The sequence below is a fragment of the Camelus ferus genome, chromosome 6 (genome assembly GCF_009834535.1).
Source record: "Camelus ferus isolate YT-003-E chromosome 6, BCGSAC_Cfer_1.0, whole genome shotgun sequence".
In the NCBI taxonomy this organism is placed as follows: domain Eukaryota; kingdom Metazoa; phylum Chordata; class Mammalia; order Artiodactyla; family Camelidae; genus Camelus; species Camelus ferus.
Genome location: NC_045701.1, coordinates 11,222,526 through 11,239,495, shown reverse-complemented (window position 1 = coordinate 11,239,495; position 16,970 = coordinate 11,222,526). Strand labels below are relative to the sequence as shown.

Sequence of the window (16,970 nt, the reverse complement as noted above, 5' to 3'; positions counted from 1 at the left end):
TAAAAAAACAGATGGCTGAAAGGCAAAGCTGAGATGGAATTTCTTCCTTGTTTACTTTTTATGCTTCATGATTTACAATTATGTGAATATAATCATTCAAAAATTAAAACTGATAAAATTGTAACTTCTACTCCAATAATTCCACTTCTAAGTACCAATGACCCTTGAACAATATGAGACTGAATTCCATGGGTCCACTTACATGCAGATTTTAAAAAGAAAGAAATACTACTGTAGTACTATGCCATCCTGCTTGTCTGAATCTGCAGATGGAGAACCACGGATACGGAGGGCCGAGTGTGAAGTTGTAAGTGGATTTTTGGCTGCACAGGGGTCAGCACCCCAACCTCTGCAATGTTCAAGGGCCAACTGTAGTCTAACTTTCAGTGTTACTTTCATATAAGCACCAAGATACACAATTAAAAGCTGCTGAGTATAGTATTTTTTTCAGTATCAAACAAATTGGGAACTACCTATGTGCCTATGAATAGAGGGCTTAAACACCCCCCCACACACACCCCATGGAACATTTATATTATGAAATACTGTGCAGCTGTAAAAAAAAAAAGTGTGTAATAACTTTACATATATAGATAAAGAAAGCTGCCTAGGATATATTGCTTAGTGATAAAAGTAAGAACAATATGTATAGTTCCATTTTAATTAAAAAAATTTATGACTGACAGAACTCATATGTACAGAAAAAAAGAACAGAAAGATAAACCTGTTAAGAATATTTAAATCTTGGGAGGGTAGTGCAATGAAGGAAGGAATGAAGAACAATTTTAATTTGATGCTATACTTATATAGACTGTTTTAATTTATTATCATGAATATGATTATGTATTATTCACATAATTAAAAACAAATTAATTTAAATATCTGATAAGGGGTTAATATTCAGGATATATAAAGAACTCCCACAACTCAATAACATAAAAACAAACAACTCAATTAATAAGTGGACAAAAGAACGTGAACACATTTCTCCAAAGAATATATACGAAAGGCCAATAAGCATATTTGTGTGTAACATGCTCGATAACACTAATCATTCAGGAAATGCACATCAAAACCCCAATGAGATACCACCTCACACCCACTAAAAATGGCCATTATCCAAAACCCCAGAAAATAATGTGTTGAGAATGATACGGAGAACCCTGTGCACTGCTGGTGCAGTCATTACGAAAAACATTATGATAGTTCCTCATAAAATTAAAATAGAATTACCATATGATCCAGCAATTCCCCTTTTGAGCATATACCTCAAATAACTGAAAGTAGGGTCTTGAAGAGATACTTGTACATCCATATTCATAAAAGCATTATTCACAACAGCCAAACGACAGAAGCAACCAAAGTACCCATCAGTGGAAGAACGGATAAACAAAATGTGGTGTATACATAAAATGGAATATTCTGACACGTGCTCCAACATGGATGAATCCTGAGGACGTTATGCTGAGTGAAGTATGCTAGTCACAAAAGGAGAGTGCTGTGTGATCACACTTATGTGAGGTACTTGGAATAGTCAAACTCAGAGACACAGAAAAGCAGAATGATGGCTACCACGGGCTGGAGGACGAAGGAGGGAATGGGCAATTACTGTTTAATGGGTAGAGAGCTTCAGTTTTGCAAGAAAAGAATTCTGTGCCTGTATGGTGGTGTGGCAGCACAACAACATGGGTACACTTAGTACTACCCAACTCAACCTAAAATTGGTTATGATTTTACATTTCACATGTGTATTTTACCACAAATAAAAATAATACATGAAATATTATACTATAAGCAAGGCTTAGTGCAGGGTTTTAAAAAAAAATTATCTATTTTTTTAATTTTTCCTCCCTTTCTTAACGCACCTGAGTTCTAAAGTCACTTACTTCTCCCATTAGCCATAGTAGCTCATTTTGGATGGCAACATGTAAAACCAGGCTAAGGACCACAAGTGGTGGAGTCAGGATTTAGAAGGAGCCTGGATCCCTGTTGATACTACACAGCTGGTGAAAGGAAAACTGAATTCTTTCTTCTTGCATCTACTGTTCCCTGGATGTTCTATTATATAAAAATGAACTTGATCCCTAATGGATGAGGCTAAAAAAAAAAAAATCTGCTCTCACTACCTTATGCCGCTATTTCTCATTACTTTTTATTTTTCCAACCCTTTAAAAATCAGTCTCTACTCAAGGTCTTTACTTACCACCTATCTACTTTTTATGGCACTGAAATCAGGCTTCACTCCCTAAGACAATAGGTAAACTGCTCTGTAGATTCCAGCGGCCTATTAATTGACAAATAATGGACTTTTTTCTTATCTTCCTCTTAGACTGCCGGAGACAGGAGACTGGAGTGAATTCCCTTCTCAAAATAATCTCTTTTCTCACATTATGACGCAAAATTGCTTTCTTGTTTCTGTTTTAAATTCCTTCTCATTTTTGGAGGGCTCTTGCTCCCCTAGTTCCTAATTCCTGAATACCAATTCTCTCCTTCGCCTTGCAGTTTCTCACTTTCTGACATGTTGTTTTATTGCTTAAGTTTCCAGTGGCCCTGAATAATCCACATATGGAAGAAGTCTAACTTTTCTGGCCTAGTTTCTGATACCTTCTCTTGAACTCTGATTATAATCCTCCTGCATTAAGTACTGCACCTTCCACCTAGAATGCTCTTCTGACTCCCTAGTCTGCTACGTAAACTTGTTTGCACAAAAGTGACCTCTTCTGTGATGCCTCCCCTCAAACCACCAAGTTGAGCTAGTAATTTTTTCTTTGCACCCACTTATTTATTGGCTTATTTCTCCTATTTGAGGGCCAGGATTGTGTGTATATAGTGCTTGATGAATTAATGCACTCAAATTAATTTATTTTTAAGTCATTTATTTTAATTTGTTGATTGCAGTAAAGCACTATTAATTTCTGCCACGATCTCTTTGTCCTCAGGAGTGGTAATGCTGAAGTTGTAATAGCGTTAGCTAAAAGTAAAGTACTCAGTGCCTACCAATCGCCACAAGTCACGTTAGGGGCAGACAAAAACGTTAAGGTATTAAGAGCAGTGAGGAACTGATAACTGAAAGATTCGACATACAGAATAACTGGTTTCATGGACACGCAGTTTACATGGCTGGAGTTATTGGAAAGGACTGATTTTAAATTAGGAGACTTGGTTTGTAGTCTCACGACTGTAACATGTACAGTTGGTGTGATTTTGGACGAGTCAGTGAGCCGTCTCTACAAATACGTCAAATAAGAGAACTAGTTCCTTTCCCGATATAATATTTACAATTCTAGCTTTATTCTGCCACTGCGCTACCAGTGCTCTTTCTATTAACTACTGTAAAGAGTTGAGGAGGGAAAGAGCAAATGAGGACTCTCTGAAAGTACGAGTGGTCAGAAACATAGAGACGACAGACTATCAACTCTGCCCTTAAGAGTCAAGTCACTGGAAACACAAGTAAAAGAGAAAACTGAGATAAGGACTGCTGTGAGACAGGCCACACCAAGGAAGCAAGAAAAAAACCGAAACTTAACCTGAAAAATAGTAACTTAAAGGCTAGACAATGTATTTAGGGTACCAACTCAGACATTAAAACTATTAATGCAAACTTAAATGATAAAAATCTTAAACTGATTTATATCTTAAGGCATATTTAATATCCATATTTACCTGTCAGATGTGAACAAAAAATTAGTAATGCCAAAATTGATCACTTTTATGTTTTAGTTTACTATTTCCAATCAGTTAAAAATATTTAAAATACAATTAAGGCTTGGCAAATACTACTCTAAAATTTTTAATTTTAAAAATAATAGCAGTTGGAACAAGTTTCTAGAGGTAATAGGGATTAATGCAAAAAGAGCCCAGCCTTGAAGTCAGAAAATCCAGTTTCAGATTTGTCTAGAGCAGTTCACTCTCTGTATCATAAGGACCTCATCCATAAACCAGAAATAATATCTACCCTGCACATATGCTTAAGCCTGACCTAGATTTTAGGTAGGTGAAAAACATTTATATGTCTTTTAAGTTATGAAACGTTCATTATTTTAAAGCTCTTAAAACAAATACGTTACTAGAATCTATTTCTATCTTCAAGGCTGTACTAAGAATTTAACATACATTAATTAATACAACAGAAATTACAAACTTTATTAGAAAACACAAAAGTATCACACATACAAAGCTAATGATTATACACAAACTAAAAAATTAAAACAATCATATTCCTTAAAATATCAAATAGATTTTTTTTTTTAAAAAAGCATATGAAGAGAACATTTGTGTACCAGGAAACACTGCAGCCAAAGTTGTCAAGTTTACAAATCTGAACATTTGTGGCTCTACCCAGAATGAAAGCAAACAAATTTTCAGGAATGCTAAAACAGGCTATATATTAGTTAGTAAGAACTCCACTTAAGATTAATGCTCGTGTTTCTCTATCATGCAGCAGGAAAAAGCAGCAGGAGCTGAGCTGTGGCTGCTGCTGCCTCTGTTGCTAAGTGTTTGCATACACCAGAGTTTTGGAACTGGTTCATCCCACCAGCTTCTTCTATCAGTCAGATATTAAAACCACGGACAATTTTAGATTAAAAACTTTAGAAACATAACAGTGAAAACTGCCTAAAACAAAATGACATAAATGGTAAGAATAAAAGGATGGACAAATACATACATATACTAGAAAGATATCCAGAATGGGTTGCAAATACTGATATCAAAGGAGAATTTAAGACAAAATACATTTAATATGACACAGAATCATTTTTTTGTTGACAATAAGCAAATACTATAATAAAGATACATAATCATGAGCGTTTTTGTCTAACATCCCCAAGATCTTTGAAACAAAACCCATGAAGAATACTACGAGGAACTGCGACAAATGTCACCTTTGTAAGAGATTAACACACTACTCATGCTCAACTAATTAAGCAAACAAAAGAGTAAGAATTTTTTACAGAATCGAGGGATTTGAAAATCATAGGAAAGTGGATTTAGTGCTTATCAATATATAGTCAATATACAGTGTGAATAAAGAGAATGTCTAGAAATATTTGTAAAAACTGATAATGTAGCTAAAAGTAAATCTCAACAAATGTAAAAAATCAGAAATTGAGTAAGCCACATTCTTTGACAGAATAATAAAACTAGAAATTGAAAAAGTACAAAACCAAATGGAAAAAAACCCAACTCCCTCAAGCACATGAAAAGTTAAAAAAAAAAAAAAAACACTTCTAACTATTTTGAGTCAAAGAAGAAATCAAAGTTATAACCACACACTATTAGAAAATAATCGTAATTGTAACAAATTGTATCCATACCTAAGGAATACGGCCAAAACTATAGTAAAAGGCAAATTTGTGGATATAAATATTCTTATCTTAAATATGAAAAGAATGAAAACGAAATAAGCATTCCATTTAAAAAGGAAAAAAAAAAAAAACCCAAGAAAATCAGGATAACAAAAATAAACACACCTAAAAACGAGACATCAGACAAAAAAATAAAACTGACATATTAATCTTAGTTTTTGAAAAAAGAAAACCAATAAAAATAAACTACAGCTAAGTATATAATTTGAAAAAAAGAGAAAAATTCAACTGAACAAAACAAGAAATATGAAAAAGGATGTAACAGATAAAGAAGATATTCAATTTATGAGAGAATAATATATGTATTGCTATACTAATACACTTGAAAAATCTGAATGAATTCCAGGAAAAACCAATTACAAAAACTGACTTATGAAGTAAAAAAACTAACCAAAAAAAAAAAAACAAAAAACCCCACAAAAATATTGTCAAAGAATTACCTCCAACAAAGGCTCCAGGCCTAGATGGTTTTATAGTTGAGTTCTTTAAAACTTTCAAGAACAAGTAAGTCCCATGCTATATAAACTGTTCCAGAGCACAGAAAATTAGGGAAAGAGTTCCAATTCACTTACGAAGCTGGCCTAACCCTGATATCAAAACCTGACAAAACTAGCACAAAAAAAGCTAATTACAGACCAAACTCACTTATGAGTATAGATGCAAAGATCCTTAATAATATACTTGAAAACAGAAATCAACAGTATGTTAAAAGATTACACATCTTGACAGGAAGAGGGAATACTAGGAATAAAAGAAGGGTCTACGTTAGGTAGTATCTTTATATAATATATCCCATCAATAGGTCAAAGTAGAAGCACTGAATAATCTTCACAGATGCCCAAAAAGCATTTGATGAATTTCAATATCAATTTCTCATAAAACAGCAAATAAAATCTTGGTCAATTATAAATGATACATCCTTAACATCAAAGAACTGTAAGAGGAAATGACACCTATCATTGCTATTATTTAAAATCAGATTAAAATCAATTAAATGTAATTAAATAAAGAGAATAAGGAAGATACACAGGATAAACTGTAACCAGAGGGGTCAAAAGTAACAATTGGAAAATTAGGATTAAACAAAGTTCAGTAAATATAAAATGTGCAACATAAATACTAGTCTACAGATATCCTACAAACCAAAACCAATAATAAAACAACAGTAAAATATATTTTTCATAATATAACACAATAAACATTTGTAAGGAATAAACTGAAGGAAAATAAGTAGACTTAATTGAAGGAAAAGTACCTAAAATTTTACTAAAGGGCACGAGAAAGATGTTAATTAAGAAGCATACTTCTAGCCCCAAAGTTAATTTTTCTAAAGTAAAATTTCACATTAATGTTTTCTAAATTGAAATTCCTTTGAAGTTTCTCATTTTAAAAAAGTTAGAAAACTGATTCCAAATTTTATATGGAAAAAATTAATTGGTATGAAAATAAAATCATGGAAAAATTTGAAAAACAAGGATAATGAAGGAAGAAGAATGGTCCTCCCAGCTTTTTAAAGATTTAATAGCTAAAATACTTAAAAGTGGTATGGTACTAGAATAAGAATAAAAAATACAAAGGAAAAAATTAAGTCCAAAAGACTGTAGTAAGGTAAAAGTTACATGATAGATAAGTACTAAGAGAAAAAAAAAAAATCAGCAAATAAGACTCAGATAATTAATTAACCATTTGGAAAAAACTAAAATTAGCCCCTTACCTTATGGCATTTATCAAAATAAATGTATCATTTAGTCCAGATGGATTAAGGGTTGTATGTGAAAAATGAAGTAAATAATATCTAGGAAAAATACATGTAAGTATTCAGCTGCTAGTGGTATGGGGAAGTTCTTTCTAAGCAAAACAGCAGTGTCACAAGGTGCAAAGAAAGTACACAGACCAGACTACTTACACAAAAATTAAAATTAAATAATAAACTAGTTTTGAAAAAATGTTTACATTTTTCATAGTTAATATCCTTAATATGTAAAGGTTCATAAGACAGCAATCCCAGTTGTAATAATCTAAATTATATAGTCAAAAATGTTCACTGTAGTGTTATTTCTAATTGTTCTCCCATTCAACTTTGTAAACAGTGGGGTCAAATTTGGTTGAACATTAGCATGAACATTATACATGACAAGAAGGCATTTTCTTTTTCACACATTTATGACCAACTGCTAAAACTTTCATGATGAATACATATTACTTTTCTAGTTAGAAAAATAAACACATTAATCATCATTTTCATAAACACATGTGATTATCAGATTTCAAAAGTTTCAACAAATATAAAAGTCCAAAATGGTCTGTAAATCAAACTGTCTTTGCACGCTGAAACTCCCTTAAACCTTTTGATTCTATTAATATCTTAAATTGGCATAAAAATACCGTTAAAAGAAACCACACTGTCTTAGATTATATCTTCATTTTTTTCTCTCAAAGGAATTTTGATTTTATTGGTTATTGAAGTGATTGTCACAAAAATATACCTAACCATGACTGCAATGAATTATACCAGGGTCAATATGCAAAAGGAATAGCTTAAAATAAAGGTATATTTCATATTAATAATATTTTTTTCAATGAATATTTAGAACAGTTACAATTTAAGATTTGTCATTCTACATTAAGTTTTATTCAGGAAACCTCATTAAGGCACTCCAAATTGGAAGATGACTAGTCTAAAAGGCGTTTAGGAAAGGACAAAATTTCTCTAAAAATCTTTACTGGCAGGAAGTGTTATTTATGTCTAATTGAAATCTTTCCTTCTGTAATTTAAACCTCCTGTCATTAAAAAAAAAAACATAGCTATATTCCATTTTGCTTTCTTCAAATAACATATTAAAAAAATTTTAAGCAGCTATTTCCTAATACTTTGATCTACTTCTTGCCTGTCTCTAGTCTTCCTACATTTTTCTCTCAAGTTATTTAAATCCACATAGCAAATTATGGTTTTAGGCAATGTACAGTCAAATGAGACACTAGCTTGGAGCTCCGACATGCAGTAATTCTGTGGAAACACAAACATACTTCCCTCTGAGCACATGGACTGCTACTAACAGACGTTACTGTGCTGTGTCTCTTCCACTCATATTATTTGTATGCACACATACTGATTGAATACAAACACATTTACACATGCGCAGCTTATTTACTCACGCAAGGTGGAAGTTCTAGACAACTTTATTTCTAACTACTCAACCTATCCTACCCACTAAGCTTGACAGCACTCCAACTTAACAAGTTCACCTTCTCACCTATTATGAACTACTACTCATGGAATCTGACTTCTAGCCTTGTATTCAACAACCCTGACAAATTTTGGGATGCTGGAAGAGTCACCTAACTTCCTTGAGTTTGAATATTTCATCTCTACAATGGGGATGGGAGTGCACTAGAAGACTTACGAAGTCTTTTAACACTGAAATGTTATCAAGGTCAGGGATCAGATTCCTTTCTAATTACTCAATATTAAACTAGTGCCTACTATGTGGAAACACTGTGTAGAATACAACAGTAAATAAAGTATATTTTTAGTGAAATGTTTTTTGAACTAAAATATCCAAACTCAGTTGCAGTCCTGTAGTATAGTACTGCACTGATTATACAAAGAGACAATCATTAGCATAATCCTTTCAAATTCCATGAACAGAACTGGTATTTCTTTCCTAGTCACATTATTATCAAAAATTTCCCTTACTGATTACTTCCTGTTTAAACTCTAGTCTAAGTCATTTCTTTTTACCTCAATTGCTCTCTACTGAATTACAAATTAATTGCTCAAAATTGGAGCTCTCATTCCGTGCCCCAGAATGATGTTAAAGGCTGGGTTCTCTTTTGTTTAGGAAAAAATCTTTGATCAGTGAAAAAAATTGTAAGAATTTACAGGGACCTTAGAACATAATTTCATAGAAAAATATTATAGAAAAATACAACTATGCCTTGCCCAAAGCAGGAAACTTTTAGGAACTTAAGGACTGCTTTAATGGTTCAGAGTCACAGTTCCGCAAATGCGGCATGCTGCCTTTAATGGTGATGCAAAGGGTGTGCAGTGGAAGGACATCACTTCAAAAATACATGACTATCCTGGGTTCTCTTATTAACTCACTATGGAAATGTCTTGCATTAATTTGCTTGATTTGCCTTTTGGGAAAGTCACAAGACATCTTTCGAAAACTATTTCCTCAACATGTCCTATCTCAGACAACTTTTAGAATTTTAGACCTAAAAGAAACCTCATACTTCTTCAAGTACCTCATTTTACAGATAATGCAACTGACAAAGAGTGGTTAAAACACATGTTCAGATCACATGAGTTTAAGAGAAGATCTATTCTCTTGATCCTCAATCCAGGGGTCTTTATATCACACATTTGCCTGGTTTTAATAAACTTTTAATAAATTTAAATTTGCTTCTTTGTAGTTTCATAAGGCTATCTTTCTTTAATTAACTTGAATTTAGTGAAAAATTCATGCTTACTATATATATTTTCATATTCTTGATTAGGGCAGAAGCTGTGTCCTATTCATTGTATCCTCAGAACTTATATCAGGGTCTGAGATGGCACGTAGCACGGTATTCAACAGACTGCTGTAGATGGGGAGAATGAACTTTACAGACTTGGATTACATGCACTCTTAGCTTTAATCTTCCTGAAGAGAAAAAATCTAAAGCTCTTCAGTCTAACTTTCTTCCCTTGATCATTTCAGACATTTCTCTTTAGGTTTTCTCCAGCTCCATTATGTTTTTTTAAAGTGAGGGAATCAGGATTTTGAATGAGGGGAGAAAGTTTTCTTCCTAGATACCAATAATCTTCCCAGTAAGTGAGTGTAGTTCTTTGCATCATCTTACACTGGTTAACAGCAACACTTATTTGACACCTTTCTTCCAAATTGTATAAGAACAACAAATAGATGCTCCTTGGTTTAATGTTTCAACACCCAGAAAATTTTGGTTTACTTTACTCTGCCAGAACAAATTCCCTCTTCCAAATCAATTATAAAATGTTAAACAAGACTAGATTTAGCATCTATTAACTTTTCTCTATTCAGAAAGGCCCATTACCCTCTATATTTTTGTTTCCTGTGTTTAAATAAATTATCTGTACAATCAAAATTATTTGAGTGTCTTATAGGTGCAAGTTACTGAGCTCCTTCATCTACGAGTGAGTAATTCACAACATTCTAGAAACTCACTTTTTCCTCAGGTTAGTACAGAGAAGTATCAGAAAAGTTTTGGATTCATGAAAAAGGCCTTTAAGAAGTCTAAATAAAAAACATGTTTTAGGTTTTCCTTAAGCACTGATTTATTTATTGCCTTACTGTCCTGAACTCTATAGGAATCCTCTTATTTAGCAACCCTACCCTCAGACATCTCTCCTAACATCCAGAAGAACCCCAGACAAATCCTTTTATTCAGTAATCCTGTCCTTTATTACATATGCTACCAGAGAAGCTGAGAGATGGAAGGAATCTTAGAGATTTCTAAGTTAAACTCCCATAAACCAGCATGATATTCACCAACGGTAAGACAAATCATTGCAGCCAAGTATAGTACTTAAGCTCTTTAAAACATCAGCTATTTGACATAATACTTACTTGTACTCATCATAGACCTCCTGTTTGGGCAGTGAAGTCTCAGGATGTTCCTCTAGGGTATTCCGAATCCAGGAAAAGGCATGCATTTGCTGTGCCCGACTAGATGACATGGCATTCTGATCACTAATCATAAAACAAAAACATGTTTTAGCTGAACTAGACAGCAATTCATTGATAATTTTTGAGCCAGGCCCAAGTGTTTCACTAAAGGATTGTGTGTAAACACACTATACAAGGCCAAACCAAACTCAGGACATAAAGTATATGCCGTTATCGAAATACAAATTGTCCACCAGGGGCTGTGAGCCACTTTCATAGCTAGTGTCCTACTGAAGTTACTGCCCTGTTCTAACCATCCCCATGGTCTCTAAAGTGGCAGAGGTGATGGAGTACTGAAAACAAGATATCTGTTTTGGCCAAAATTACCTCTAAGGGGATATTTGCTCACTTACTTCCTGTTCATTTGCCTAAATTTACCAAATCATCGAAACTTTAAAATGAAAGTCAGAGGGAAAATTGTTTATTTTCTACCTGCTTAGCATTAAGTACCTACCTTGAAATTTCACTGAAGCACTCTATGGCTCCAGAACGGAAGTCACACTGGAGTGATCCTTAAAGGACAAATCTACCTCTACGGTCCCTCCTATAACTGGGCCTCCTTTACAGGCCAACACCTCCACTAAACATCATACATTTTTATTAAATGGCAGTGTCATTTACAAACTAATTCCATGAAAAGGACATCTAAGATAGCATGAGGGAAGCTCCCCTACTGATTCTGACATTCCTGTCAGCTACAAAAGCAGTAATTTATGTAATTCCAAAGAAATTTATAAGCAAGTTTCTTAGACAGAAAACTATTAAAATAGTCACAAAAATTTGGTCTGAGGAAACAAGCAACAAATTTTTCATTCCATTTCTTTTTGTACACAATTTTAAAGTAATAGAATGTTAAGTATAAAATACATGAATGAAATGAATTCTGAGAAATACTTAAAGAGGATAAAGAAATTCTTTTAAGAACAGAATGCAGGAACCAACAACTTCTCTCTCTATTTTCTAAATGAGATTATTAAATATTTTTCTAAACAAAGCACAATAATACGCCTAAGCACTTAAAACATCATACATTAATCACAAATTCATGTTATACAGGCAATTCACTTTTTTATATTCTGTGATCTGCTTACCTGACAGCATCTAAAAAAATTCTTGCATTTTACTACTCACATTAGTTATCTGTTTTTTCTTTGGTTTTCTGTTCAATTTTCAAAATCTTCCACACTGCATAAATATATTGATCTGCTTATAAAACATACTAAGTAAAATCGCATTTTGCAGCATTTACCCAGGTATGTAAATGAATCAGCAAAAACTATGGGTAAACACTTAACCAGTATGATCAAAGACTAAAAAAAGATCTATTGTTTTGCCATTTCGTTTTGTGAAGACGTTAGGAAGAGTGTAAAATAATGACAACCACAACACATACACACAAATACTGTAACTAAGGCAGAGCTAAGAAGAAATATACCTTTTCTCTCCATTGCTGAGACCAGAAGGCAGCTGAAGGTAGAGGTAGAGTTTCTCTAGGTCTGTAAACTTCTCAACTTCTTGCTGGTTAAAAGGATTAAAATGAAAAGATCACTTAAAAAATTTTTGTTTCTCCCTCAACAAAATTTACTATCACCTCCCTAAAAAATACTGACTGTTTAAATTTAAACCAGATGGAATGAATCATTTGCCAAAGAAAACAAAATCTAGGCTTTTTTCTCATCACTAAAATAATACGGTTGCTTGATACATTTATTGCACATAAAAAGTTGGTTAATAAGAGAAAAATGGTACTTTACTATTAACTCTTATATTCTAGGTATAAATAAAATCATAGACCAATGCTCAGACAAAAATTTCTCATTTTAAATCACAATTAAAGAAGGAGGGTTGTACAATATTACGGGAGAAGTACTAGACCTGGAGTCAAGAGACTATTTATTAGTTGGTCTAGGCCTAACCATTTAACTGGTTACGAGGCTTCCACGTGCTGGCAAATCTTCCTTAGAAATTTAAAATGAATGAGGATTTCTAGGATCCTTTTCTAATTCTCAGAAGCCTAGAACATGTGACTGATGATGCTACTGTCACCTGGGGTGGAACTGAAGTTTAAAAAATACAGCCATCCCTCCATATCAGTGGGGGATTGGTACCAGGAACACTCCTCAGATACCCAAATCCACGGATGCACGAGTCCTTTACATAAAACAGTGCTGTACAGTCAATCCTCCTTATCCACAGGTCCCTCCATATCCAAGGAATCACGTTCAATCTAGGATTGGTGCCACAAATGTGGAATCCTTGGATACAGAGGGCCAACTGTACCAAAGCACAACCAACAATTCTTTCCACATTATGCAGATGTAATTATTCTCTGACTCGCAACAGTGGCTACTATTTGGAGAACCTACTTGTAAAATCCTCTATCACTACTGTTCTGCAACTATGTCATTTTTGTCTAGAAATGTACCCTTTAAAATAATTTCTGCTATACAGAGGACTGTAGTTTTCTTTCCCGGCTGAGTTTGCCACAGGATAGCTTTAAATGTGCCAAAAATCCTACTGCAGTAAAAATATAATAGAATTTTGGTAGCCTAATTCATTACAATTAAATTGCATTGAAACTGAAAATATGGACAGATTATTGGCATTCGTGGTAGCAGAATTTATTCTTACATAAAGCACAGCTTAAACACAGATCTAATTTTTAAAAAAAAGCTTAAAATGATATAATTTAGCCTATTCTTATTCTCACCAGAATTCCTCCACAAAATAGTTTAATCTTAGAATTTATCCATAGGATGATTTAATCTATCAGTTACATGCAATCAACACCCAAATCCACATCGTTTTCATTCTACTGTCTATGGAATATTTTCCAATTAGCTCTTGTTCTAAGACCTAATAGATTTACCAGCAATATCCTGTAAACTCTCCCCTCAACAACAACAAAAACACACACACACACAGGCATTTCCTTTCTCAATTGTTACTTAACACCTTATTGTCTCTAGTTTCTCAGTGTTCTGTTTTGGAGTCTGCTTAATTTTGTTGCTCTGAGTGTATTCTACTCAAATCCTTTACTTAGCCCTCTTAACTCCACCATGTTCTTCCAGTCTCTTTATTTTCCCAGCCACCATATTAGTCTAAGTCTTTAACTTTCTTTTAAAAATAAAGGAGAATTCATTTACTTGTTTATTTATTCATATATTTTATTTCCTGCCATGTTCCACAAATGATTTACGGTAACTATGAACTTATACTGTGTATCACAACCTTTACAAAGACTGGAAACAGACAGATGAACAACACAATTGTCCTTGCCCTTAAGGAACTTAACAATGACTCTTAAATTACTAAAGATGTCTAACCACCTGCTTTTCCTGCCTCTTTTTCCCACTTGAATCTACCTAAAATATAGTTCTTAAAATACTTCTTGTTGAATATTATTAACATCACCCACTTAATCCCAACAGTGCTTGTCATATTAAATCTAAAATAGACTGTTACCAAAAAAACCGCATCATTATGAGCAGCTATAATTAATAATACCGTATCGTATATTTGAAAGTAGGTAGGACAGTATATCTTAAAAGTTCTCATCACGAGAAAAAAATTTTTTTAGCTCTTTATGGCGATGGATGTTAACTATTGCGGTGATCATTTTGCAATACAGGCATACCTCGAAGGTATTGCGGGCTCAGTTTCAGACCACTCCAATAAAGCGAATATCATAATAAAATGAGTCACACAAATTTTTCTAGTGCATGTAAAAGTTATCTTTACCCTATACTACAGTCTATCAAGGGTGCAACAGCAACGTCTGAAAAAACAATGTACATATGTTAATAAAAAATACCATATTGCTAAAAAATGCTAACAATCATCTGAAAATGCAGGCTTGCCACAAACCTCTAACTTACAAAAAATGCGACATCTGCAAAGTGCAACAAAGTGCAATAAAATGAGGTGTGCCTGTATATACAAATACTGAATCTTTATGTTGTACACCTGAAACTCCCGAAGTATTATGCCAATAACACTTCACTTATAAAACAAAAAAACCCACCTCATTTTTGATGACTAAGAATTAAAAAAACTTAATACTGTTGGAGAAACCTTGATTTATATATATTAGACCAAAGAACAGAGAAGAAATCCCAGAAGGGATTCAGAAGATAATCCAAGTTAGAATAAAGTGCCAAAAAGACGGCTGTCAGAAAAATAGTTTTAAAAAAGATCAAACCCACTGCCTTTCACCCTACCTTTCAAACAATGAAAACTTACTATTGTCAATTACTATTTCATTTGTTACGTGGGACTCAGCACACAGAAGGAAAAATTTGGAGAGTTTACTAAAACTGATACCAAAATTCTATGAAGCAAATGGGAACAAAACGATTCAAGTGTTTAGTGATGGCATTCCAGACCAGCAAGGCACAGTTCACTTTGAGGATTTTTGGTTTTGGATACACTTGTCATTTACAGTTGTTTTTTTTTTTTAAAGAAAGAATATATTTGAGCCATATAAACAAATAAAAAGTTATTACATAAGAAAAACTAATGTGACAGTTTATGTAAGTACCTAACATAGAAGCATGCTCTTACATCTAAAACAAAAAATAAAAAGTAACAGGTACTCTCTCTATATATTTGATAAATGTGCATTAAGGAATTCTCTAATATAAAACATTTAAAATGTGGAGAATACTTTTTCAAGATACAGAAGACAACTGTTAAGATAGGCACATGCACAACTCTTATAAAAACGTGCTTATGGAGGATGTAATTCAACTGAGCACTCTTTTCTCAGATGTGCAGAAGCTATGAAATTGTTAATCACTGGATACTGTCTCCCACTTTTGCATTGTTTGAGTTATGACACTGACCGGTATGAATTACGAATTACACAATTAATTAGTTTTTTAAAGTGTTTCTGCCAAGGTTCCATGTAGAATGCATCTATTTAATATGAATACTTAAAACAGCAACACTATTTGTATAAAAGTCATTTCTTAATATTTTTTCCTTTTTTATAAAAGGCACTGTAATCAGAAAACACTTATTACAACAAACAGTGCTCTGGAAAATCTGAAACTCCAAATCACTGGCTTCTAAAACAATTACCAGTGGTATAGAAGACCTTAACCTTACTTGATTAGCAAGGCAAGAGTATCATGTGGCAAGTATGTTAAACATCAGATTATCTGATATACTTTGTAAAGATTTAAATGTCAAGAATAAAATTTTTCTGTTCCATATTGAGATTCACTGCTTGTCAAAAAGAAATTTGTTTGGCTGAATTTCTGAAATGAAGGACAAAGTTACTCTATTTCTAGAGCATTAGAAAAAAGACCAACTGCATAAATTTTTTTAAAATTATAATTTTAAAATTCAGCCATAAAAAGGAATGAAGTATTAATAAATGCTGCAACATGGAAGAACCTTGAAAACATTATGCTAAGCGAAAGCCAGAGACAAAAAGCCACATTTCAAGTGCTTTCGTTTCTTATGAAATAACCAGAGCAGTCAAATCCAGGGAGAGAGAGAGATTAGTGATTGCCAAGGACCGGGAGGAGGGGAGAAAGAGGATTGACTGCTTAATGGGTTTCCTTTTGAGATGATGAAACTGTTTTAGAACTGGGTAGAGGTGATAGTTACATAACAATGTGACTATACTTAATATCACTAATGGTAAATTTTATGTTGTATGTATTTTACAACAATAAAAATTACAGTTTTTAATAGAGCTTGGCGTATCTGGTAGACATATCTGAATATCTGACCTGACACTTCAAATGACAAACATCAACATCCCTATTCATTAGACTTAAGTGTCTTATTTTCTTGAGTTGAAGAAGTCAAGTTCTCAAAGCAAAGTTACTGAAAATGTTTCCAAGTTTAGGGGGAACCTCAAATATAATCTAGTCTGTTGAATGAATTAAGGTGATAATTT

General features: G+C 33.2%; 1 protein-coding gene across 3 annotated transcripts in view; it reads right to left on the bottom strand.

Annotated features, from left to right (window-relative positions):
- RFX7 (regulatory factor X7) overlaps window positions 1-16,970 on the bottom strand; it is a 120,653-nt gene that overhangs the window by 32,994 nt on the left and 70,689 nt on the right. For all 3 annotated transcript variants that reach the window (XM_032481120.1, XM_032481121.1, XM_032481119.1), the window contains 2 exons: window positions 12,495-12,577; window positions 10,961-11,083 (listed from right to left, as the gene is read on the bottom strand). In XM_032481120.1, the coding sequence (XP_032337011.1) occupies window positions 10,961-11,083; window positions 12,495-12,577 (206 nt within the window). The remainder of the gene's footprint in view (window positions 1-10,960; window positions 11,084-12,494; window positions 12,578-16,970) is intronic.